This window comes from Onthophagus taurus, chromosome 8, assembly GCF_036711975.1.
Source record: "Onthophagus taurus isolate NC chromosome 8, IU_Otau_3.0, whole genome shotgun sequence".
Lineage (NCBI taxonomy): Eukaryota > Metazoa > Arthropoda > Insecta > Coleoptera > Scarabaeidae > Onthophagus > Onthophagus taurus.
The window spans coordinates 6,968,932-6,992,879 of record NC_091973.1 but is presented as its reverse complement, the minus strand read 5'-3'; the positions used below and the strand labels follow the sequence as shown (position 1 = coordinate 6,992,879).

At 38.2% G+C, this 23,948-nt stretch overlaps 3 protein-coding genes and 1 long non-coding RNA gene across 10 annotated transcripts; 2 read left to right on the top strand and 2 right to left on the bottom strand.

The window, feature by feature from the left end:
- The first annotated feature begins 256 nt into the window (after positions 1 to 256).
- On the top strand, positions 257 to 1,020 carry LOC111419195 (UPF0547 protein C16orf87 homolog). 2 transcript variants are annotated; one of them, XM_023051974.2, is made up of 3 exons: positions 257 to 360; positions 414 to 578; positions 646 to 1,020. In XM_023051974.2, the coding sequence occupies exons 1-3, from the start codon at positions 310 to 312 to the stop codon at positions 850 to 852; spliced, it is 423 nt and encodes a 140-aa protein (XP_022907742.1). In that variant the 5' UTR covers positions 257 to 309; the 3' UTR covers positions 853 to 1,020. The 2 variants fall into 2 exon arrangements, with proteins under 2 accessions (XP_022907742.1, XP_022907741.1); XM_023051973.2 differs by having other exon boundaries at positions 631 to 1,020.
- Positions 1,021 to 1,341: 321 nt separating this feature from the next.
- Positions 1,342 to 9,789, bottom strand: LOC111419194 (solute carrier family 16 member hermes). 4 transcript variants are annotated; one of them, XM_023051969.2, is made up of 4 exons: positions 9,415 to 9,789; positions 8,164 to 8,397; positions 7,977 to 8,103; positions 1,342 to 3,244 (listed from the first exon to the last, which is right to left on the bottom strand). In XM_023051969.2, exons 1-4 carry the CDS (start codon positions 9,467 to 9,469, stop codon positions 1,852 to 1,854), a joined length of 1,809 nt encoding a protein of 602 aa, XP_022907737.2. In that variant the 5' UTR covers positions 9,470 to 9,789; the 3' UTR covers positions 1,342 to 1,851. The 4 variants fall into 4 exon arrangements, with proteins under 4 accessions (XP_022907737.2, XP_022907739.2, XP_022907740.2 ...); XM_023051971.2 differs by lacking the exon at positions 9,415 to 9,789 and adding an exon at positions 9,046 to 9,333; XM_023051972.2 differs by lacking the exon at positions 9,415 to 9,789 and adding an exon at positions 8,821 to 8,918.
- Positions 8,923 to 10,018, top strand: LOC139430998 (uncharacterized). The gene is made up of 2 exons (XR_011641350.1): positions 8,923 to 9,003; positions 9,269 to 10,018. It is a non-coding gene; the product is annotated as an uncharacterized lncRNA (long non-coding RNA).
- Positions 10,019 to 10,765: 747 nt separating this feature from the next.
- LOC111419209 (trithorax group protein osa) lies at positions 10,766 to 23,311 on the bottom strand. 3 transcript variants are annotated; one of them, XM_023051987.2, is made up of 13 exons: positions 21,977 to 23,311; positions 21,090 to 21,332; positions 20,974 to 21,033; positions 19,039 to 19,168; positions 17,868 to 18,806; positions 17,516 to 17,694; positions 16,871 to 16,915; positions 16,542 to 16,730; positions 16,097 to 16,472; positions 15,469 to 16,022; positions 15,258 to 15,414; positions 13,548 to 15,187; positions 10,766 to 13,463 (listed from the first exon to the last, which is right to left on the bottom strand). In XM_023051987.2, the coding sequence occupies exons 1-13, from the start codon at positions 22,862 to 22,864 to the stop codon at positions 12,693 to 12,695; spliced, it is 6,171 nt and encodes a 2,056-aa protein (XP_022907755.1). In that variant the 5' UTR covers positions 22,865 to 23,311; the 3' UTR covers positions 10,766 to 12,692. The 3 variants fall into 3 exon arrangements, with proteins under 3 accessions (XP_022907755.1, XP_071054653.1, XP_022907756.1); XM_071198552.1 differs by lacking the exon at positions 16,871 to 16,915; XM_023051988.2 differs by lacking the exon at positions 17,868 to 18,806 and having other exon boundaries at positions 21,977 to 23,310.
- Between the last annotated feature and the right edge of the window lie 637 nt (positions 23,312 to 23,948).

Here is a 23,948-nt window from a genome sequence, read left to right as displayed (position 1 = left end):
TCTCTTGTGTATTTAGTTTATATCGATCTAAGTGATTTAAAAACAAGCTTGACCAACATAAATAATACTGTGACATCTAAGAACAATTTTTTTAAGTTTTCTAAATCAGCGCCATCTGTATTTCATCGTATAATGTAATATTTATATTTTTTAAGAGATTCCTACAATAATTTTGAATTTAATTCTACCTTTCTCGGATAGAGGGAGATGTAATTTTAATTTTCGCCGATAATGCAGAGATCTTCCAAGTTAATTCTACGCTATATTATCAAAATAATTTACTGTCAAATGATATGGTTATGAAATATAATGCCAAAACATAAGATGATAGCCAAAGGTTGCCCGAAATGTGAACAGCAAGTAAGTACAATATCAAATTTCGTTACGAAATGTTTTAAATACGATACGATTAGGTACCAGTGGCGTGCAAAGCATGCCCTTGTGGGTATTCATTTTTCAATGCAAGACGAACGAGCAAAGTTTTATCACAATCGGATGATCGACGTAGAACTCAGCGTGTTCGTCGCGAAAAACCCGATTATTACGATATATTAGAATATGATAAACAAATTAAGAAGGTAAAATAGATTGTTATTATATCCTATGGTAATTATGAGTGATTTGCTTAAGAGGGGTTTGTTTAAGACAAAAGCAAGGAATAGCGAATGTGAGAATGATGAAGATGGCAGTAAAAGGGATGCGTCAAAACCCAGAAGGAAAAAGGTGAAAAAAGAGGAGGAAGAAGAAGATGATGTTATGTTAGGTCTAAGTATTGAAAAGCAAAATCAATGTGCTGTTATCTTAGAAGAATTAAACAGAAAAATGCAACTGGTTATGTGGAAACCAACATAAATGGATGTTTAAATAAAATAGGTTTTTAAATTTTAGAAAACTTATAATGACTCATTTTTTTAAATACATTAATATGTTATACTATAACACAGTTTTGTAAATCAATGGATTAATTAATGGTGTAAATGATTACATAAATATATATAAATACATATATTATTTTAAAAATTGAATTATTAATTAATAAAGTACTAATAAAGTTGAATATGCACAATACTGTACCACTAAAACAATGTTATAAATTAAATATGTTAATTAAAAGCATTCCACTACGGAAGACATAGATATAAAGATAATCAATTGGCAAGGAATTATATTCTTTTCATTTTTTGGACGGTAACATTCACTTTTTTTCACGTCTTTGGTCCTATTAATCGCTTTATATATCACGACTAGGAGATATGCTATGTCCACTTTTTTATAGATATTGTCTCCCGCAGTTTATTATAGGATTTAGTTATAATTATTAAAAATAATTGTTTCAACGAATTAAATAACATATTTTATTATTTATATATATATGATGTGGCAGAAAGTAAGGGTTGAAACGATTAATAAGATTTAGGGAGGGAAATTCTTACAATTATTATGCTACCACATAGCGCCAAGGAACAAAAGACAGTATAGTTACGCATTTGTTTCAAAGTCACCCCTCCTTTTTGCCACACCCCTATTAAACAATACAGAATCTTCAAATAGATTAATAAAATATAATTAAAATTAATTTAAAATAAATTTGAACAATACTATAAAATACAAAATATAAGTTAAACATGGCAGGAACACAAAAAGATTTTTTCGAGATTTTTTGAACTACAAAATTGCGTTAAAATAATTAATTCGTACTAAAAAAAAAATGGTAACTTTAATAACTTATATTTTGTTTTACAAAAACAAGTGTTTATTTTAACTTTTAGAGAATAAAATAATTTTTAATTATTTGGAAGTACGAATGTTAAGTCGTAAATAAACACCCTGTATATTTAATTTGTCCGAAACTCAACATTCGGTAGTGGTTTCCTCTTGATTGGTGTCCCGATTGTCACGCTTAACAAATGGTAATAGTCCCCAAATTGAAGCACCAATAATCAAAACGACACCCAAAGAGGAAAAAAGCGACGAATAAGAATTGGTTTTTTCGATCCATAAACCGCAAAGCGGCGGGCCAACTAATTGTATTAATCCGTTAACGAATAATGAAATACCATACGATGATTGTATGCGTTCGGTACCGAGCAAATCCGCCATTATAACAGCTGTGACACCGACGTAAATGCCGGAAGCTAAACCGAATATACCGCAAATACCCCAAATTACTTTAATATCACTTGCTAACGGCAATAATGCTAAAGATATTCCACTTATTAAAAGACCACCGATAAAATAAGCTTCTTTTGGTATTATTGGTAAATCTGATAAAGCTGAACCACCAATTCTTCCAGCTAAATCAAAAGCGGATACAATAGAGAGCAACAGTGCACCGCTATCTTTACCAAAACCTAATACTAACGCATACGATGGTAATAAAATAATAAAATTTGTATAACTTATAGCGTTTGTACAATTTGAAATTAAAATAATTAAATAAACGGGATCTTTTAATAGCGTGATATCAAATAATTTGTTTTTTGGTTTCACTTCGTCTTTGGCAGCCGATTTTAAACTAAATGTACTCGCGATCATTTCCGGTTGTAACGTTAATGTACTTCCGTGATATGGTGTCGAAACGTATTGAAACGAACTTGTTGACGGACTTCTTTTCGGCGTTCGACTTCGTTTTACGTTTAACAATTTATTTTGAATCTCATTTTCCGGTACCGCATCTAAACCGGAAGTACTATTTAAATAACTCAAACCGGAAGAACTATTTTTATTACTTCTTAAAGCAGCGCCGCTTCTTACTCTCGTTAATTCACCTTTAGATGTCGCGCTTATTTTACGTTCCTTCGTGCTTGGACTTCGAAAAAACGAATCTTGAGTTGTATCCGCGAAAGAATTGTTTCTAGTTAAGTTTAAACCGCTTTGATCATCGCTACTAAGTTGGAACGTTGGACGAAACAACGGATGATCTTCCGGTTCTTCTTCTTCATCTTCTTCGATGATTTTATCCGTATTTTTTGGCACTTTTATCATGTGCTTTTCAACGGGTTCATAGAAAAGAGCCGCAACCCAAACGTTTAACGTTACTCCACCCATTATTAATACCGCACCTCGGTAACCATAATTCGTTAAAAGTATTCTTAAAAGTGGTGGTAAAATTATTGAACCGATCGCTGATCCAGATATGCATATTCCATTTGCTAATCCGCGTAATCTTTCAAAATAATTTGTTACTATATACACGGTGGGTGGAAACGCCAATCCAGCTCCTGTTCCAACCAATATTCCATAACTATAAAAAAAAGAATTAACATTAAATAAATCTTGTAAGTAAATAATACAATATAAAAAATTAAATTTTTGACCAATCGGAAAAGATGGTTCGTTCAAGACAGTACGTCGCGCCTTATCTTATCAACATGAAGAAATAAGGCGCGACGTCCCGTCTCTGGAACACACACCAGGACCATCTTTTCCTCCTCACCCCGCATGATGTCTAACTAAATCGCGATTTTCCGCCGCGAAACTATATGGAACATCGAAAAAATAAAACATACCCCTTATTAAGAACACATCAAGCTACCCACCCTTTCAAAATTGAAATTCTTTCGTCCGATAGTTTTTGAGAAAAAAAATCGCAAAGTGGATAAAGTCGCCGGTAACGTAAAAAATCGATTTAACTCGCGATAAAAAGAAAACTGCTGATCCGAAAGTTATCAAATTAACATATGTTACGTAAAAATATTCAGTGATTACAACAAACTTTGTTGCAATCTTTTTTATCCAGCGGTTGCGAAGATATCGATCTCTAAAGTAAGGCCCCTCACTTTAGAGATCGAAGATATCGATAAAATATCCTTTTCCGTCCAATCGGAAAAAATGATGCGTTCCAGACAGTACGTCGCGCCTTTATCTTACCCACATAAAGAAATAAGGCGCGACGTCCTGTCTCTGGAACACACACCAGGACCATCTTTTCCTCCTCTCCCCGTATGATGTCTAACTAAATCGCGATTTTCCGCCGCGAAACTATATGGAACATCGAAAAAATAAAACATACCCCTTATTAAGAACACATCAAGCTACCCACCCTTTCAAAATTGAAATTCTTTCGTCCGATAGACAATAGATAATACACATTAAGAAAACCGCTGATCCGAAAGTTATCAAATTAACATATGTTACGTAAAAATATTCAGTGATTACAACAAACTTTGTTGCAATCTTTTTTATCGAGCGGTTGCGGAGATATCGATCTCTAAAGTGAGGGGCCTTCACTTTCTGCACCGATAGTAGTTTAAAAATACTTCATAAAGAAATGACCTTGAATTTTAGCGCAACCCTACATAAATAAATATTGTAAGTAAATAATACAATATTAAGAAATGAAATTTTAGTCCAACCTTACTATCCGTGCCAAAAATCAAGGCCCCTCACTTTAGATATCGATAAAATATCCTTTTCCGTCCAATCGGAAAAGATGGTGCGTTCCAGACAGTACGTCGCGCCTTTATCTTACCCATATAAAAAAATAAGGCGCGACGTCCTGTCTCTGGAACACACATCAAGACCATCTTTTCCTCCTCAACCCGCATGATGTCTAACTAAATCGCGATTTTCCGCCGCGAAACTATATGGAATATCGAAAAAATAAATTATGCCCCTTATTAAGAACACATCAAGCTACCCACCCGTTCAAAATTGAAATTCTTTCGTCCGATAGTTTTTGAGAAAAAAAATCGCAAAGTGGATAAAGTCGCCGGTAACGTAAAAAATCGATTTAACTCGCGATAAAAAGAAAACCGCTGATCCTAAAGTTCTCAAATTAACATATGTTACGTAAAAATATTCAGTGATTACAACAAACTTTGTTGCAATCTTTTTTATCGAGCGGTTGCGGAGATATCGATCTCTAAAGTGAGGGGTCTTGACTTTTCGCATCGATAGTTGTTTAAAAATACTTCATAAAGAAATGACCTTGAATTTTAGCGCAACCCTACATAAATAAATATTGTAAGTAAATAATACAATATAAAGAAATTAAATTTTAGGCTAACCCTACTATCCGTGCCAAAAATCAAGGCCCTTCACTTTAGATATCGATAAAATATCCTTTTCCGTCCAATCGGAAAAGATGGTGCGTTCCAGACAGTACGTCGCGCCTTTATATTACCCACATAAAGAAATAAGGCGCGACGTCCCGTCTCTGAAACACACACCAGGACCATCTTTTCCTCCTCACCCCGCATGATGTCTAACTAAATCGCGATTTTCCGCCGCGAAACTATATGTAATATCGAAAAAATAAATTATGCACCCTTATTAAGAACACATCAGGCTACCCACCCGTTCAAAATTGAAATTCTTTCGTCCGATAGTTTTTGAGAAAAAAAATCGCAAAGTGGATAAAGTCGCCGGTAACGTAAAAAATCGATTTAATTCGCGATAAAAAGAAAACCGCTGATCCGAAAGTTATCAAATTGACATATGTTACGTAAAAATATTCAGTGATTACAACAAACTTTGTTGCAATCTTTTTTATCGAGCGGTTGCGGAGATATCGATCTCTAAAGTGAGGGGCCTTCACTTTCTGCACCGATAGTAGTTTAAAAATACTTCATAAAGAAATGACCTTGAATTTTAGCGCAACCCTACATAAATAAATATTGTAAGTAAATAATACAATATTAAGAAATGAAATTTTAGTCCAACCTTACTATCCGTGCCAAAAATCAAGGCCCCTCACTTTAGATATCGATAAAATATCCTTTTCCGTCCAATCGGAAAAGATGGTGCGTTCCAGACAGTACGTCGCGCCTTTATCTTACCCATATAAAAAAATAAGGCGCGACGTCCTGTCTCTGGAACACACATCAAGACCATCTTTTCCTCCTCAACCCGCATGATGTCTAACTAAATCGCGATTTTCCGCCGCGAAACTATATGGAATATCGAAAAAATAAATTATGCCCCTTATTAAGAACACATCAAGCTACCCACCCGTTCAAAATTGAAATTCTTTCGTCCGATAGTTTTTGAGAAAAAAAATCGCAAAGTGGATAAAGTCGCCGGTAACGTAAAAAATCGATTTAACTCGCGATAAAAAGAAAACCGCTGATCCTAAAGTTCTCAAATTAACATATGTTACGTAAAAATATTCAGTGATTACAACAAACTTTGTTGCAATCTTTTTTATCGAGCGGTTGCGGAGATATCGATCTCTAAAGTGAGGGGTCTTGACTTTTCGCATCGATAGTTGTTTAAAAATACTTCATAAAGAAATGACCTTGAATTTTAGCGCAACCCTACATAAATAAATATTGTAAGTAAATAATACAATATAAAGAAATTAAATTTTAGGCTAACCCTACTATCCGTGCCAAAAATCAAGGCCCTTCACGTTAGATATCGATAAAATATCCTTTTCCGTCCAATCGGAAAAGATGGTGCGTTCCAGACAGTACGTCGCGCCTTTATATTACCCACATAAAGAAATAAGGCGCGACGTCCCGTCTCTGAAACACACACCAGGACCATCTTTTCCTCCTCACCCCGCATGATGTCTAACTAAATCGCGATTTTCCGCCGCGAAACTATATGGAACATCAAAAAAATAAAATATACCCCTTATTAAGAACACATCAGGCTACCCACCCGTTCAAAATTGAAATTCTTTCGTCAGATAGTTTTTGAGAAAAAAAATCGCAAAGTGGATAAAGTCGTCGGTAACGTAAAAAATCGATTTAACTCGCGATAAAAAGAAAACCGCTGATCCTAAAGTTCTCAAATTAACATATGTTACGTAAAAATATTCAGTGATTACAACAAACTTTGTTGCAATCTTTTTTATCGAGCGGTTGCGGAGATATCGATCTCTAAAGTGAGGGGCCTTGACTTTTCGCACCGATAGTAGTTTAAAAATACTTCATAAAGAAATGACCTTGAATTTTAGCGCAACCCTACATAAATAAATATTGTAAGTAAATAATACAATATAAAGAAATTAAATTTTAGGCTAACCCTACTATCCGTGCCAAAAATCAAGGCCCTTCACTTTAGATATCGATAAAATATCCTTTTCCGTCCAATCGGAAAAGATGGTGCGTTCCAGACAGTACGTCGCGCCTTTATATTACCCACATAAAGAAATAAGGCGCGACGTCCCGTCTCTGAAACACACACCAGGACCATCTTTTCCTCCTCACCCCGCATGATGTCTAACTAAATCGCGATTTTCCGCCGCGAAACTATATGGAATATCGAAAAAATAAATTATGCCCCTTATTAAGAACACATCAAGCTACCCACCCGTTCAAAATTGAAATTCTTTCGTCCCATAGTTTTTGAGAAAAAAAATCGCAAAGTGGATAAAGTCGCCGGTAACGTAAAAAATCGATTTAACTCCCGATAAAAAGAAAACCGATGATCCGAAAGTTATTAAATTAACATATGTTATGTAAAAATATTCAGTGATTACAACAAACTTTGTTGCAATCTTTTTTATCGAGTGGTTGCCGAGATATCGATCTCTAAAGTGAGGGGCCTTGACTTTTCGCACCGATAGTAGTTTAAAAATACTTCATAAAGAAATGACCTTGAATTTTAGCGCAACCCTACATAAATAAATATTGTAAGTAAATAATATAATATTATGAAATGAAATTTTAGTCCAAAAGTCAAGAGATCGATATGCGAAGATATCGATAAAATATCCCTTTTCGTTCAATCGGAAAAGATGGTGCGTTCCAGACAGTACGTCGCGCCTTTATCTTACCCACATAAAGGAATAAGGCGCGACGTCCTGTCTCTGGAACACACACCAGGACCATCTTTTCCTCCTCTCCCCGCATGGAGTCCAACTAAATCGCGATTTTCCGCGAAACTATATGGAATATCGAAAAAATAATAGAAAAGTATCGCTCGCAAACTAATGATGAGCAGAATTTGCGTAAAGACTGCAAAGGGACTTGATAGAGGTGAAGACAAAAATAATACTTGAGTGTGTTAATTCATTTCCTTCTTACCTTATATAAAGATAATTAACAGAATCAGCATAAAAGCTAATGATCATACCAAGAGCAGAAGATGTTCCACCAATAAGAGTAACAGTTCTATAAGAATATTTGAGTGAAAGTATGCTCGATAATGGGCCTAAAAATAAAATAAAATAAAATAATTAGAAAAAATTAAAAATAAATGAAATGTATTTACCTAAAGAGCTGTAAAGGAAGTAACATAAAGCTGGTATCCAAGCGGCTGCAGAAGGTCCAGCATCAAATACTTCAAGAAATTCGACGAAAAGTACGCCAAACGATTTAACGGTTCCTGGAATGAGGATGTTTACTAACGTGGCCCCAAAAAGGACCAACCAACCCCATCCTCCATCCGGTGGTACTAATTTCCAATTCCGCATATTTTTCTCATTACTTTCTTTGATTGAGACACCTTTAGAAAAAATTATACGAGTATTGATAAAAAATGTTATCGATATTAAATGTTGATATTTACGATTTGTATTTTTCATTTGGCATCCGAACAAATATACACAATGAATATTACCTTTTTACAATCGTTGACATTGAACCTCGTTTCTTTCCAAGTAAACAAAGTCATTACCCGATGGTTCTTTATTTTTTGTACATTTTTAAATTTACTCGTCGAGTTCATCTTCGTATCTTACAACTCATTATTTAATTGTTATTTTAATCAAAATCGATTGGGTCAAAACTTATTAACAACAAACTAAATCTGATTTATTTTGAAACTCTTTTAAGATTGTCAATCGTTTTTTTCTCTTCATACACGTGGAAATTTTCCGCGGAAACCAAACCATGTTCGGCCTATTCCTCGTGTTTTTCGTTCACTTACCGAATATGTCAGTGGAAAAATCAATACCGATGTAGTTAACTGTACAGTTTTAATCAAAAACTTTCCATAATGTATTACTTTCTTTATTATTGTTCCTTTTGAGATTGTAACTTTATATCAAATATTACCCACGCGGATATATAAGTGAATCATGCATATGATAAGGAGTCACCACACATTAAAGTAAGCAATATCAAACCGTAAATAAAAAGATTTTTTTATTACCTTAAAACAAAGAAATATTCGATTTTTGTTGGTGAATAATGATTAAAGGATGTTGATTAAATTTTAAAACGCTTAATCATTTTTAAAATTTTTCAACAATGTTTGTACAATTAAGACATTCCAGATTGTTTGAAATTTTTTAAATCATTTTAACGATTTCGAAAATATTTATCTGTACCGATAAATTAAACTGCACTTCAATTGCATTTAATGTTTGTTTCAGTTAGAACTGGATAAAAGCGGGTCGAAGTTAAACGCTATTAAACCTTTCTGGGAAAAACCACAAGAAAAACCATCACTCTTTGTGTACACAAAACAAGGACAAAGAGTTTATAAACACAAAGCTTTTCTTTAAATTTTTTAACTTACCTCGTTTAATTTTTTTTGATTCATTTTCTTTCCTAGAATTGTTTTTCTCAGACATTGTCACGTTGTTGTACTTCCAAAAACACAAATATCGTCACGTCCATGATACGATATATAAAAATTTGATTTGGTAAATTTTTCACTTAAATTGAAAATACTAAGATCGTTCACTACGAAATTGATTTAAACAGAAGCCGAGGTTCGATATTTGATGGGAAAAACTGATAGTTGATTGTGAAACGTGCCGATAAATAAAGATTACGATTCTCACATTTACACGTTTTAAAATCGAATGGCGAAGCGAAAAACGACTCAAAAACGTAGTCAGCACGTTCTGGCTGATAGACAGGCAGAACTGACTGACTGAGCAACGCTTATTTTTCTCCATGCTATTCCGTTTTCAATGTTAACTCTCTCGTTTTACACGTCTATTATTATATCTCGACTTTTTATTCCTTTGTGGTACGCAACCAAACAAGCATTTCTCTCTCGCTCTTTTTGAGGTGTCCTCATTTTTAAGTCTATTTCAGATTTTTTATTTAAGAATATTAAACAACTTGATTTGAAAATAGTATTGACGTAATAAAACCGTATGATGCATTGGAAACATTATACATTTATTTTTATTTGTACAGCTTTATATTCTTACCAAAGCTAGATTACTAATTTACAGTATACGAGTTTCTTTTTTTGTTTTAGTTTTGAAAAATATAAAAATGAGAACAATAAAAACATTTGTTCACAAATAATGGAAGGTTTTTTTACTTTTACTCAGCGTGCTTCTTCCATTATTTGAGAAAATCTTGAAATGGCAAAAAAACTGTTCAAATACTACCATGTCTTCAATACTATATTTTGTAATCAAGTAAAGAAACGAAATAATAATATTCGATATAACGAACGAACAATAATATTAATAATCATAGTTAAAAATAAATTTTATATATATATATAAAATATATATGTATACTATATATATATATATAATACTTACTTAATTACAAATTATGTAATTATAGTTACACTAATTAATTAATTAATTGAGAGTATTACCTACAGCCAGAAAAATATCACCACATATTTTAAACTACATATTTCTCAAAATCTACCGTATGATCCACTACTTTGCTCATTTTTTTGAGAGTCCATAATTAAAGTATATTTACTTTTACGTTTCTTGTCAATTATGTCGCTTCACTTCCCTCAATAGAACAATAATAGCTAAAAAGTGGGTGTCTCGTGAGTTGTTTTGTTTCACTTTGTGAATATATTGCATCGTATACGAAAACAAAAATACGGTCTCATTTTTTTCTTTACATAGAAGTAACAACTGATAATATAAAAAACACCACGGTTGGTATTTCTTTTGTACATTTATTTAATCATAAGGGACATATATAAAGCATTCGCACAATTATACCACATACAAAAAAATGGGTAATGGAAAAAACCGTTAAAATTGGGGAGAGGACGGAGAAAATGGATAAAAAATGAAAATTTCAAATAAAAATAAGAATTAAAACGAAAATTTCATCAGGCATACTCAACACCGCACCACCCAGTACCTATAGATACTTTTTAGATTAATTTTTTTAATAATTGAAAGAATAATTTATAATTTGATCGATTTTGTTTTTGAGAGGTTTATTCTAAGGAACTAAAAACGGAAAATTAAAGAAGAATCTATTCAAAAAAGTCTTTTTATAAATGCTGTTTTATTAATTATACACATCGCAACTACGATAGTGTGGCCATAACGGAAATGTACCTAGTTTTGATTACATTATCATAATTTTCGTATATTTTCAAGGTGTTTCCGCTCAGTTATTATATTATTTATTTATATAGAAATTAAAAAAAAGATTAACCTCATATTCGCTAGGTAAAATTTTTCCTGTCGATGTTATAATAAACAAAAATATATATAATAATAATAATAATACTCGAAAGATATACTAATAAAAGAATTATTTTATGTAAAATGGAAATTATTTACATCATTCGATATCGAACTATTATAATAGAAAGTATTCAAACTACAGGAAAAATAACTATATAATACACTAGATGTTGCATTAACACGACAATAACGTATACGAAAATAATTCCTATTTAATTACAAGATCCGTAGTAACAATAACTAAATAAAGCGGAACAGTGGATGAATCGCACAAAAAAATCTACACAAGAAACGGACAAAATAAAATAATAAAAATTAAAAATTATCCTGCTGAGTTGCCAAAGCATTTCATATAAACTTTGGAAGTTAAAAATTTACATCACTTTCCATCACGCTGCACGTCTACACGTTTTATATGTATTATTATTTATAAAAAAAGAACTGCATACCAAATGTAAACGGACAGGCCACCGCGTTTTCACAACAACAACATATACTTTGCCTTATGTTCAAAGGTCTTATTTGTTCAAGGATCGTATTGTACTTTGAAAACTTTCATCATTTTTTTTTATTTTCGAGATACATACAAACGCAATTTTATTTATATATATATATTTATATATGTACCTGTTTTTTAACTATATACAGCGTATATACAGGGAAAATATACACGTATACGCGCACACACGCGTTTGTATGAGCAGCGCACGCGTGTACGCGTATATATACACATACAATGAATTCTTTTATTTGCAATTAAAATTTTGTTTGTACATGAAAACAAAAAAAAAACCTCGGTCGTATGATAAAGCATATGGAAAAGTGATAGGGTATAGAACGACACGACTATGAAAAACTAGTGGTAAAAATGAAAGGAGAAGCTTTATTCCAGTCTTTTTCTTGGTCACTTTGTATTGCCAGCAGTTTAAAGGCGGGTCTGGCCGGTGGTGTTCGCGATATTCGTAATAATCGCGGTGTTCGCAAAGCGTAGTTAAAGAGACAGTGTACAAGTACGAGGTGGTGTGGTGCTTTGAAAGAAACGAATAAATACATAATTAACATGAATGTATAACATTTTCATTTTTTTTCTTTTCTTCCAGAAAGACAATTGCTTAATTTACAAAATGGTACACGGATTATACTACGTCGGATAAGTTTTAACGGAGAAATCGTATTTAGAAATCTCCACATTATTCTTGGATCGACACTTGACGACCTCACACTTTTCACTTAATTATCGGTAGATTAGGTAGAAGTATTTTTATTTTTATTTCTTTTATTTTTCATTTAAATCACTCTATACATTTCTGTACACGGTCTGCAGTCCAAAAAAAAAACAGTCCGAAACAGTCCAAAGGCCGCAAAAGTATCTACAAGGGGATTAGCTGTGGGATATCTTGTACAGCACCTTCGACAAAAGTAACGCCACCTGCTGGTCGAGTATTTGGCTCATCACTAACGCCAGCAAACGCGACTCTTGCTGAACGAGTAGAGGCCTATTATCCGGATGTTCCGCTAAAAAAACTAACGTGGACGCGGCACGTCTAAGCATGTCCAAACTAGTTCCCATCGAATCGGGGTTTTCGCGTAGGGCCGATATACCGTGTTGATTGGCGACACCTAACGCGCTCATTTCAGCCTGTTCGATAAAGGCCACCAACAGCGAAACGCACGGCTGCTGAGACGCGACCACGCGTGCCATACAACTGTCGGCTGCGGCCAAATAATGTAGTAAGTTTATCGAAAACTCCCGCAATACTTGATCTTCGGACCGGCACAAGTGCTTCGTCAATACCGCACATAGCCGTTCTAAACGCGAAAACGGTGGCGTCGCAATAACCAGGTCCACGTTATTATTGGTCACGCACAATTTGCAGAGCGCTTCCAACGCCAACCGTTGGGGCGACAACAACGACGACGAACCCACAGAGTGAAACGGATCTTGACCCTGCGCGGACGGACATATCGCCCAGTGAAGCAATCCGTCCAATAACGGCCGAGCTACCTCTTCCGGATATTGATCCAGATTTATTTGACCGGCGACGTTGGCTATTGATACCAAAATATTTTCTCGTATCTGCAGCAGGAAATCCCACCACCATTCTCCTTCGCCTTGTAAACTACTGCAAGAATCCGAGAAGTCGGCATCCTCCTAAGAGCAAACAGTTTATAAACATCTCGATTCAAACAATCACAAGACTAATAAGAATAAATAATCGAAATATTTAGATCTTACCTCGCGATCATAATTTCTAGTTTTTAGTGTGCGCAGTGGATGTTCATGATGGAATAGTAATAATTTTCCCACTAATGCCAAAAACGTAGAACTGCGCGCATATTCGGCTTCGTTCCCAGGCACGAATGTCAAGCTGCGCAGAATGTTTGATATGCAGATGCATCGTCTACCCACGCAATCCTGACTTTCCGTAAGTAAAACCAAACTGGCTTCATCACGACTGTAGGCTTCGTCTTCGTAGTCGGACATACGGCGCCGTTTTAAGGTGCATGCTGTATCCTTAATGTTGAGACAGGTACCGTTGGCGTTATTTCCAGTTCCGTTAACGCCGCCTACGGTTGTTGTTGCGGCAGGAACAACGGTTGCCGTTGTAGTTGTTGCTGTTGTGGGAGTCGTAACTGGCGATGCTACCGTCGCCGCCTTCAGATCTTTCGGCTCGTCGCTAGCGGGTTCAGTCTTAATGCGGCCCTTAATGTCCGAAGGTAACGTTCCGTTTTCCTCGGACGCGGACTCCTTTTTAATTCGAGATATCACATCACTTAAAGTTTTTGTCCTTCGCTTTATTTTCTCACTAATATTTGTTACGTCTGGCGGCGGAGGCGGCGTTCGAGGCGTTTCCACTTCTTTTCCAATCCACGGTGACGACGACGACGACACGGGAGGCTTCGTCTCCGATTTAGCTTTTTCTTCCAATTTTCTGCTGAATGGTATTCGTCCGAATTCAGCTTGAAATGTCGGAAGTATATGTTCCGACATTTGGTGCCAAGGATCGGTGATTACCTCGGCGAGTAAATCGATACCTGCCGCGTCTCCTCTGGTATCCCAATTTTTATGATGATCTCTAACGAATATATCTTCGCTTCTATCTATTAATTTTATCGGACACCCTTTCCTACTATTAAGTGTATAATTTTCCGTTTTGTTCAACACTAAAGTTCTGTTATCAGGGTCTATTGGAGTCACTACACCCCCAAGGTCCACTTCTACTTCTATCGATTCGTCGGTACTTTCTTTATCCTTCTCCTTTTCGACCTTTGGGAAAGGACCGTCAAACATGTCGGATAAATTTTTTCGTAAATGCTCTAAAAGCAGATCTAGCAAACCGTGCCACTGATTCAAACAAAAATAACCCACTGACGAGTCGTCAAATAACAGTACGTTTAATACGTCCAACGCGTAACAACTCTCTAAAAGTAAACCTGAACGTAGACACATTATCACGCGCCAGGCGTCTATCGATCCCAAATCCGTTCGACATATTCGTTTTTTACGATAAAGCACCGGCATCGTAGCTTCAACGCTTTCAGGTGGAAACGTAATTTCTCGTTTCGGAAGTTGGCTTTGGTTGTACGAACCCGATGGCGGCACCTGCGCTTGCGCACTTTTACCCGGTTGTTGTGGCTGCATATTGAAGGGTTTTCCTGGCCGCGGACCCATTGGTGGTCTCAACGCGGAATTTGGTGGCACTCCGGGCGTTGGTATACCCGACCACGGTTGGTTTCCTTGCGGTGACGGCTGATATCCTTGGTTAGGCGAGTATCTATCCCATTGTCCAGGTTGCCTATTACCTTGATTCCATTGTTGGCCACCCGTACCTGGTGTGTATTGACTTCTAAATTGATTATTATTCGTCCAACCGGCTAATAAAGTAAGAAAGCAAAGTGAGTCTTAAATTGTTTTAAATTGTCAACAAAATTGATCTCAACTTACTGTAAAGTTGGGGTCTCTGTTGACCATACTGTGGGTAACCTTGTTGATCCTTTGCAAAGTCCGGATGTCTTCTTGGTGGCGGAGGCATGTTTTTGTTTTGAGGTTGCACCCCAGGATAACTTCCACTCCCAGCGTTTGGTTGTTGTCCCGGATAATTCTAAGAAATAATTCTATTAAAAAACAAAAACTAATCTATTATTATCTTACTAACCTGTTGGTTAGGCGAATAATATTCTTGTTGTCCCGCGTAAGGCGTAGGTGGTTGAGCTGGGGGCGGTGCACCGCTACTAGGTGGTGGTCCACCGTATCCCCCAGTCCTTGCTGTGTATCCGCTTCCTGGAGCGTTAGCCATTCCGTAGCGCGTATACGAGTCTTGTCCTTGTGCCGCAACTCCTTGCGTATTAGTGGCCGATGTGGCGGCTGCGTTATCACCGGTATAAGGTGTTGGATTATATGGTCTAGGTGAAGCATATCCCGTTCCACCAGCGTATGCAGAATATTGGTCTGGTGGAGCTCCGGGTCCTGGACCTGGATATTGATTATAGCCGGCTTGGCCGGCGTAACTTTGTCCTTGGCCTTGTGGGCGTGGTGGAGTTGCTGCTGAATACGGTGGATGAGTTCCACTTGGGAACGGACCTCCTCTTGGTGGCGGACTTGGAGAGACATCGTCAAAAGGATTAGAAACATTTACGTTATCAGAAGGACCTCCGGCTGGATTCGAAGTTGTTGAAGGAGCGCTACCCATGTGATTTGCATTTCCAGCACCTTAATAATTAATAAATAAAGGAATTTGACTAAGATTTTGTAGCATTCAAATACAGAAAGAATGGTTTTCTTACCTGCATGCGGCGACGGTGCATTTATTTGGGAGGAAGTTCTTTGAGATGGTGCATTAAAATCAGGGTTCGTTCCCGGAGGATAACCATACCCAGAATATCCGTCCATAGATTGTCCGCCAGATCCTGGAGCTGGAAAAGAATCCTGAGAATTTGAAGATCCGGGAGACGGCACCGAAGCGGCCTTTGCGCCTTTTTTCTTTGAGCTTGCTTCTACTTGACTTATAATAGGTTGGGGATCGATTCCGCCTCTATCAAACTGACATTCGTAGGCGAGTAAGTTTTTCGTGTAATGTTTGCGAAGCGTGTACGCAGCGCTGGACGACGCGCCGATTCCCAGCATACCAGCTATATCTTTCCATGTTTTGTTCTTTGTAACCTGGTTAATAATCATGGTAAAAAGAAACTTAGAAAGGATTCCTCAATGATATATCTCGCATGAATTTACCTCCATAAATCCGCCCCGTTCCTTAACGTAAACATATAACCTAAACAAGTCTAAGGGATTCTTCGATATGGTGGGACAAGTTGTTATCGGAGAACGACGTTCCTCCATGAAAGCTAAAAGTTTGTCCAGCCACGCTCTCCTTTCCGGACTATCGTCCATTTCGTATAATTTACTCAAGCTATCCGTTTTCTGTAATTTTCGAATTAAAACGTTAGCTGCATCAGTTAAATTGATTGACGAGTTAGTATAAGCGCTATTGCAAAACAAAAAAATAACCATGCTAAGCATGCTATGACAAGCGGTAGGACAGATAAGTAAATTATATAAACCTTTGATCTGTACGTGTCCGTTGGTGGCACATGACTATTAAAAACCTGTAAATACCACTAAGTTAGCCAAAAAATTTTATCAAATGTAAATGTGCAAGAAAAGGGTTTGCTTGAATTATACCAAAATATACTTTAGTACACGAGAATTTTTAAAATAAATTTAAAAATAAAAAATCCATTCACACGACTTGTACGTTTTAGTAAATAATCACGTAGTAGAATAAAACTTGTTTCTACTAAAAATTGTGATGTTTTGAGTTCCCAAGGAAATATATAATACTTACGTCGGGAAGTAGGTAGTATAAATTGGATAATATATATCCATATAATGGTCCAAATTGCAGCCTCTTTACATGCACATTGACCATTAACATATATCAGTACAATTAGGCAAATCCATTTCAAAAATAGTTTCTCACAAACCCAAAACTCAACTTAATTAAACTGACGAGAATTTAGTCACACAAAAAGTAAAAACGTCCAATACTACGAAAGTTATCGTGAAAAATTAACACGTTTTAAGAAAGTACAAGTCGCCGCTAATCACGTAAGTTGTGATTAGGATATCGCTTCAATAATAACAATGTATACGCCCGGAATAATAATTCGACGAATATGAAAATATATTATAAAAATACTAATTACCGGACTCGCTGGTGTCCTCGGCCAACTTGGATTGCTAAGTTGCTCGTACTCCTCGTGAGAATTCATACTTGCTGCCGGGGACGAAGGCACAGTGCTCTGGGGCGTCGTAGGGTGGCTATAATGGCCCATATCGTTCTTTCGAACTTTGGATGTAGGACATTGGGGATCTTCACCAGAAGCTGCGAAAAAGAACGAATCAATACCACAAGCATAAACATGTAATCGCTAATATGGATTAGTTAATTATTATAAACCATTTTGGATTAAAATCAGAAGTAAAAGAAAATAAAAAGGGGGTCGGGGTGGCATGCAATAGTGATAATCAATTGTTCTTTTTTTTACTATAGTGTACCTGCTGAAGCGTTCGATAATGTAGACTGCTGCGAACCTTCGTCTACTGGCGTTCCGTCCGGTCCTGTCGTAACGACGGACGTGACAGAACCTGCAGCCGCCGATGTAACATTTGTAGATAAATTTCCGCTAGCTATCGTAGTAATACCGTTATCCATCATGTCGGATGCCATTTGATTATGAGAGTTCGGAGTAGAGCTCGGAGGAGGTTGGGGATGATTATTTGTTATCAATGGGCTAGCGGTAGGCGGCGGCCCCATACTTGCAGGAGGTCCCATCCCGGACATGTGATGGCCGACTGTCGGCGGCCCCATGTGGTAATTTTGCGGAGGGCTCGGGCTCGGGGGCATCGACGAAGGAGTAACATTCGCGAATCCCATCTTGTGGTGTAAATGTTGCTTGAGGTAGTGTGGCTGTCTTGGCGATCCCGATGACGGAGACGAAGCTTGTGGAGGGGCGCCGCCACCGGGAGCGCTCTTGCCTCCGCTAGCCGAAACTGAAGGGGCCACGTGATTTCCAGAACCGGAGGAGGAACCCGCCGTCCCCGGCCACTGTTGTTGATACGGTGGAAACTGCGAGTTGGACATGTGATTCGGTGCTGGCGCCGCCCCACTTCTGTTCGCATACTGCTGGGGCAAATGATTACTCGGGGGCGCTTGCGAACCAGGCGTATAGCCTTGGTACTGCATGTTTCCGGGTGGCCTGGCGGGGTACGCCCCCTGAGAATATTGCTGGTTTGGTTGGTAAAGAGGTAAAGGTTGCCCTGCGACACCTTGCGAGACCATACCGGGGTGCCCTTTGTAGCCCGGATGGACGTGATGGGGCGGGTAAGTGCTTTGGTTTCCTTGCGTCGCTATCGGAGAATGGCTCATTCGACTGTTTCCACTTCCGTCCGATTGCCCACTCGACGGTCTGGGCGGTTGGGGAATGTTTGGCTGACCTAAACGATCAACCAAGCTTAATTGCTTAACTTTTCCCGGATGGATTAAAAAGAAATACTAATAAGATGTAACCAACCCCTAACACCCATGTAACCTTGCCTTTTTATACAAGCTCTACACTAATCGATCTAATACATATTCAACTCAATTTCTTTATCCTTTCTTTCGTTCTTTCTTTCTATCTTTCTTTCTTTACCATCGAAATTGTCCGATTTCGTATTCATTACTTACCTACGGCTGGAGACATGGACCTTGAACCTGTGGAACCTGTCGGGCTTGGTGTAGGTCGCATTCCTTGAGAATTTGGGGTTCCCGGGGCCGCTCCTCCAGAGCTATCGTTGCTGTTACCACCACTCAAATCCTGCAATAACAAAATCAATCTAATACCTAATCGCACATATAGTAACAATAGACAAATACGAATTTAAATCCAAACCAACTCGAACAAATCGATATCAATATCAAACAATTAACGTCCTATCAAAGGGAATTCCCAAAAGCCGAAGTCGAATATGCCGATGAGCGACGCGTAATTTCAGCCTTAACCTAATTATAAATCCCCGTTGACGCCGCTTTGGGATAAATTTAGTGGCATTGACCCAATTAATAGAGCGATGGTGTAAACAACGCGAACAGACGGGACGCGTGGCACGACGTGGAACGCGGGGCCACGACCCGAACGCGATGTGCACTATATATAAATTATTCTCCGGCCGACTGCTTCACGGTCAACTTAGTTTCGTCGTTGTCGAGTGCAACGATCTCGTTCGTCATCCTCGTCATTCTTGTTGTTGTTGTCGTCCACAACGTCACAATTTCCCTAACTAATGCAATATTGATTCAAACCAACCCCGTTAAATGCAGTATTATTTATTATGGTAGAAAGATAATAAGAAAATAATAATAATATAAAACACGTGTTTGAGTAATGTGGCGGTAAGAGGTACAAACGGTTTCAGTTTAGTTATCTTGACGATAAGTAAAAGTTACGCAAGAGGCGGGCGTTCGCTCGAGAGAAAGCAAATTTCGTTCGTTTCCGAGTTTAAAAATAGCCAGCAGCCCGACGACCGAAGAATGCAAACGATTTATTTTGAAAACTTTTTATCGACCTTGACCGTGAAACTGACGGTCGATTCACCTTCCTCCGCATATTTTATAGATCGTATGTTTATGAACTCGTCAGCTGTTCTCCTTCGCGTATTTCTCGCGCGAACTTTCCCAGAGATCGACTGTCCCGCTTTCGAACTTACTAGAAAAGGGTAGCAATGATTATAAACATGTAAAAACTGTATTCGCTTGACGTCACTCCTAGAATTCCTATCGAATCAATGTTGAATGTTACGTTAGTCATCTATCGACTTTTTGTTGGATTTTGACCACTTGAACGATTCACGATGTGAATTGTAAGTTTAAAAATAACACAATTATAATCTAAAAATATAACAATAGCAATCTAAAAATAAAACATAAACCGTCCGGTGATTACATATTGAATTAAAATAGGACATTAGTCAAGTGACATTGAACTAATCTAAAACACATCTTTAATGAATGCATAACGGATAACTGTTCGATAATCCAGTTTACCGCTTCTAGTAATCAACGTGATACTTTTATATATTTGTTGAAAATTGTATACAAATTGTATAAAGAAGCAAGATGAAAGTGTTGAGTTATTCAACTGCTCCGTACAAATCTTTTTCCAAGCGAGTGTACTCTAAGGAACATTTAAACATTTGCGAGAGGTACACGTGGGTCGACGGTTACGGCGGCACATGACGTTACGTCCACCACGTTGCCAGTTCCGCTAGAGTCAAGCGAAAACCAGCTATAGGGGTGGCGGTGTATTGATTGCTTTCCGAACGAGACGGCAACGTCGCCTGCTACGCTCGCCGCACTGCACTTCGTTCGCATTCTGCAAGAACGCTTCCAAAACGATCGGCCACTCTACACGGTTCGCTCATAAACACGACAACTAATGTTTACCGATGATGACCCAAAAGAATATTTTAAAAAACTATTATATGAAATTGAATAAAAATATCGAATTTTTAGTTATGTTTTTTAATATTTAATCAATACAAAACTTTCCATTTTGATTAAGACTCAATGGCAAATCATTCACACTTTCAAAACTACAAAAAAACTAAAAGATTCACTACTTACTGCTTGGTCTGGTGCATGCGCGTTTGGAGTAGTCGGTTGCGCAGGCCGATTGGGGAAACCCTAAATCGTATTATAAGTATTGAAAAAAAATTTTTTTTTTAAATAAAATTTGTTACCTGATGTGAAGACGCTGTAGATGGTTGATGTTGAGGACTTGGGGGAAGTCCGGGTCCAGGTGAATGACTTGGTGGTTGCGAGGGTTGTGGTGATGGTTGACTCGCGCCACCAGAACCGGAACCAGAAGGTGGTCCTGGACTACCGGGACCGTGTTGTCCACCTACTTGAGCCCCAGGCCAACCTCCTCTAGGTTCACCATAACCTGGGCTAGACGAAGACGACCCGCTGTATCCAGGCGAGAGCTGCAACAACAACAAATTGATGTTATTATCCCAAAAATGAACGGAGATTTTTTGCTTACGACTGACGCCGTGCTAAACTATCTTGTTTTATATACGGGCCTTTGTCGTAACAAAAAATTAATAATCTTTTTGATAGTTAATTTAAGTAATGACATGAATTTAATCATCACATAGTTGACTCATACGCAATCGGAATCTAATCGCATTGTTAAAAATTTAATTTTAACTCAAAAGTCGTAAATTCCAAATTTTCGATAAAAATATTTCCATTTGTATTCGTTGCGGTTTTGTAAGCTGGGCGCAATCCTAATTACTATATATAAATGAAATTGAGTATGTACGCAATTATATGTATTAAATAATGGACTTTTAGATAGGTGAGATGAGTGGTGTAGAAAGAAAGAAATAGGGTTGAATGAAGAGATGTGAAAAAACGCATGCGAGACGGGTCGCGTTTGCGAGGTGTTAGTTAGGTCGGGTCGACGCATTTTTACGTCGTGACTTTTTACACATTCCGGACGGAGCGGTAGTAAACAAAAAGCACGTGCTCGCAAGGGAAACGTGTTAAACGGACAAATAGCGATATTTTTTATCGTTTAAGCACGTCGCGATTAGTTTTGAATGAAATGAATTAATATACTTACCGTTTGTTGATTTCTGTAAACCGACGTCGGCGGGTTGTTCGAGTAGGGCGCGACGGGTTTCTGCGGGGCCCAAGTTCCGCAGGTCTGCCCGTAAGGGGGTTCCGGATGTCCGTAGTTGTTTTGATAGCGGATTACGGGATTGTTGCTTTGCAACAGCTGATTTAGGGTCGGCGTCGGTCCCGTAGGTTGAGAGATCGCCTGGCCGGAGAAGATGCGCTGAGTAGGCGCTGGCTGAGCCCCGTGCGGAGCGTGAGGGCCTTGGTGGGGCACCACTTGGTGAGGAGCGTGGGGAGCGTGGGGCGCGTGGGGCCCGCCGTGCGGCCCGTGGACCGGGGGCCCCCCGGGCGATTGTTGTTTTCCGATGTTTCCGATGTTCGCGACACCCGGAGCGGAACCCGCCGAAGGTCCGCCGGGGCCCGGACCAGGGCCAGGGGGGCCGCCGCCGCCGTACGGTTGACGCGGCGGGAAGTGAAATCCTCCTCCGCCGACGCCGCCAGCACCTCCTCCTTCGCCGAAGGGGATGCCGTAGCCGGCGGCGGCGGCGGCTGCTGCTGCTGCGGCTGCCGCTGCTGCTGCGGCCGCGGCGGCGGCGTGGCCGTCTCCCTCGGCAGCCGCCGTGGACGCGGGATACTCCGAGTTCGGCACCGAATCGTTTAAACTTTGTTCACTATCGCCGCCGCCGCCGCTCTCGGATCGGTATTGACTCATGTCTAAACCGAGAGTTTTAGGGCCGGTGTTTTTCGTTTTACTCACCGCTACGCCACAACCAGACCTAACGCTACCTTTATCGGTCCCATTCTGCAACAGCGCGCTCCTAACATTCAGATCCGGCTGCACTTTTTCGCCGCTCACGTCATTTTGTTGCTTTTCGGCCTGTGTCGCAGCCATGTTAAGAGAAACGGCCGCGATCGGCTACGAACTGCCAACACCCTGATCGTACCGTTACTCCGCCTTTTATTTTCACATCTTTAACCAGAACCACGCGCCGTAGCATAATAAATCCGTTAGCGGCACCCAAACCACGATTTTCCACACGAAACTTACGGTTTTACCAAATGATCGACACATCTGACACTCAACTTTATTCCCTACACTCCAATAACACGAGTCGAGGTTATGGGAGAAAATCCGTATTCCTACGCCCAAATATTAGATAGCGATTAACCCAACTGTAGCCCGTTTGTCAATTTTACTATTATCGCACGCTTTTATCACTTTCCCATGTACACGTTTACCGATTTTAAGATTTATAGACCTTCGCATTTTCCAGAAATATCCCAACCAAGTTCGCACTACTTTTTACTTTGCTCGTCTCACCGCCGTAATGGCGCTAACGTTCGGGAAACAACTGAAACGCGGTTACGTTTGTGCGAAGCGGATCTTGCGCGCCAAATTCAAAATCGCACTATTTTATTACCACCTTTTCTTTCCCTTAAATCATTCTAATCAACCCCATAAACTCATTTCTAATCCATCTAACATCATATTTATTCATTTTTATTCAAATTTCACTTATAATTTCATCATTTTATTATTTTTATATATTTACATACTCAATTGATTTGTTGATTTTATATAATCGAGCATTTGTTTATCACTAAATTCTATTAACCTTTTTATTATCAAACAAGATCAATTTACAATTACACATTAACAATTCTAATTCTTTATACAGGGTGTTCCGGTGACTCGGGGCATAAAATTAACTTAGAGCAAAAATGATGACGATTCGTGAAAAAAAATTATTATAAAAGTCAAAAGTCATTAAAGTTCAGAAATTTTAACACATTTTTCTAAATATTTTCAATACCATTTATGGTAGAGTGTTGAAATTTGGTACAGGGTAAACAAATATCAAGCAAAATCATTGAACCAATTTTGACTTTGATCGGGTGGCGGCAACCATGCTATACAGGTGTCCCTAAAATTTGTTTGATCAGAGCTTTTTTGTTCGCTCGTAACCCTACCTTTA

What these genes read in the sequence shown, in the direction of transcription:
- LOC111419195 (XM_023051973.2), top strand. Translation starts at nt 310, where the DNA reads ATGCCAAAACATAAGATGATAGCCAAAGGTTGCCCGAAATGTGAACAG. An exon ending in GCCCGAAATGTGAACAGCAA is followed by an intron (nt 361 to 413) that starts GTAAGTACAATA and finishes CGATACGATTAG; the next exon opens with GTACCAGTGGCGTGCAAAGC. An exon ending in ATGATAAACAAATTAAGAAG is followed by an intron (nt 579 to 630) that starts GTAAAATAGATT and finishes GATTTGCTTAAG; the next exon opens with AGGGGTTTGTTTAAGACAAA.
- LOC111419194 (XM_023051969.2), bottom strand. Translation starts at nt 9,469, where the DNA reads ATGTCTGAGAAAAACAATTCTAGGAAAGAAAATGAATCAAAAAAAATT. An exon ending in ATCAAAAAAAATTAAACGAG is followed by an intron (nt 8,398 to 9,414) that starts GTAAGTTAAAAA and finishes TTTTTTCTAAAG; the next exon opens with GTGTCTCAATCAAAGAAAGT. An exon ending in CTTCCTTTACAGCTCTTTAG is followed by an intron (nt 8,104 to 8,163) that starts GTAAATACATTT and finishes TTTTATTTTTAG; the next exon opens with GCCCATTATCGAGCATACTT.
- LOC111419209 (XM_023051987.2), bottom strand. Translation starts at nt 22,864, where the DNA reads ATGGCTGCGACACAGGCCGAAAAGCAACAAAATGACGTGAGCGGCGAA. An exon ending in ATTATTCGCCTAACCAACAG is followed by an intron (nt 15,415 to 15,468) that starts GTTAGTAAGATA and finishes ATTATTTCTTAG; the next exon opens with AATTATCCGGGACAACAACC. An exon ending in CTAGAAATTATGATCGCGAG is followed by an intron (nt 13,464 to 13,547) that starts GTAAGATCTAAA and finishes GTTTGCTCTTAG; the next exon opens with GAGGATGCCGACTTCTCGGA.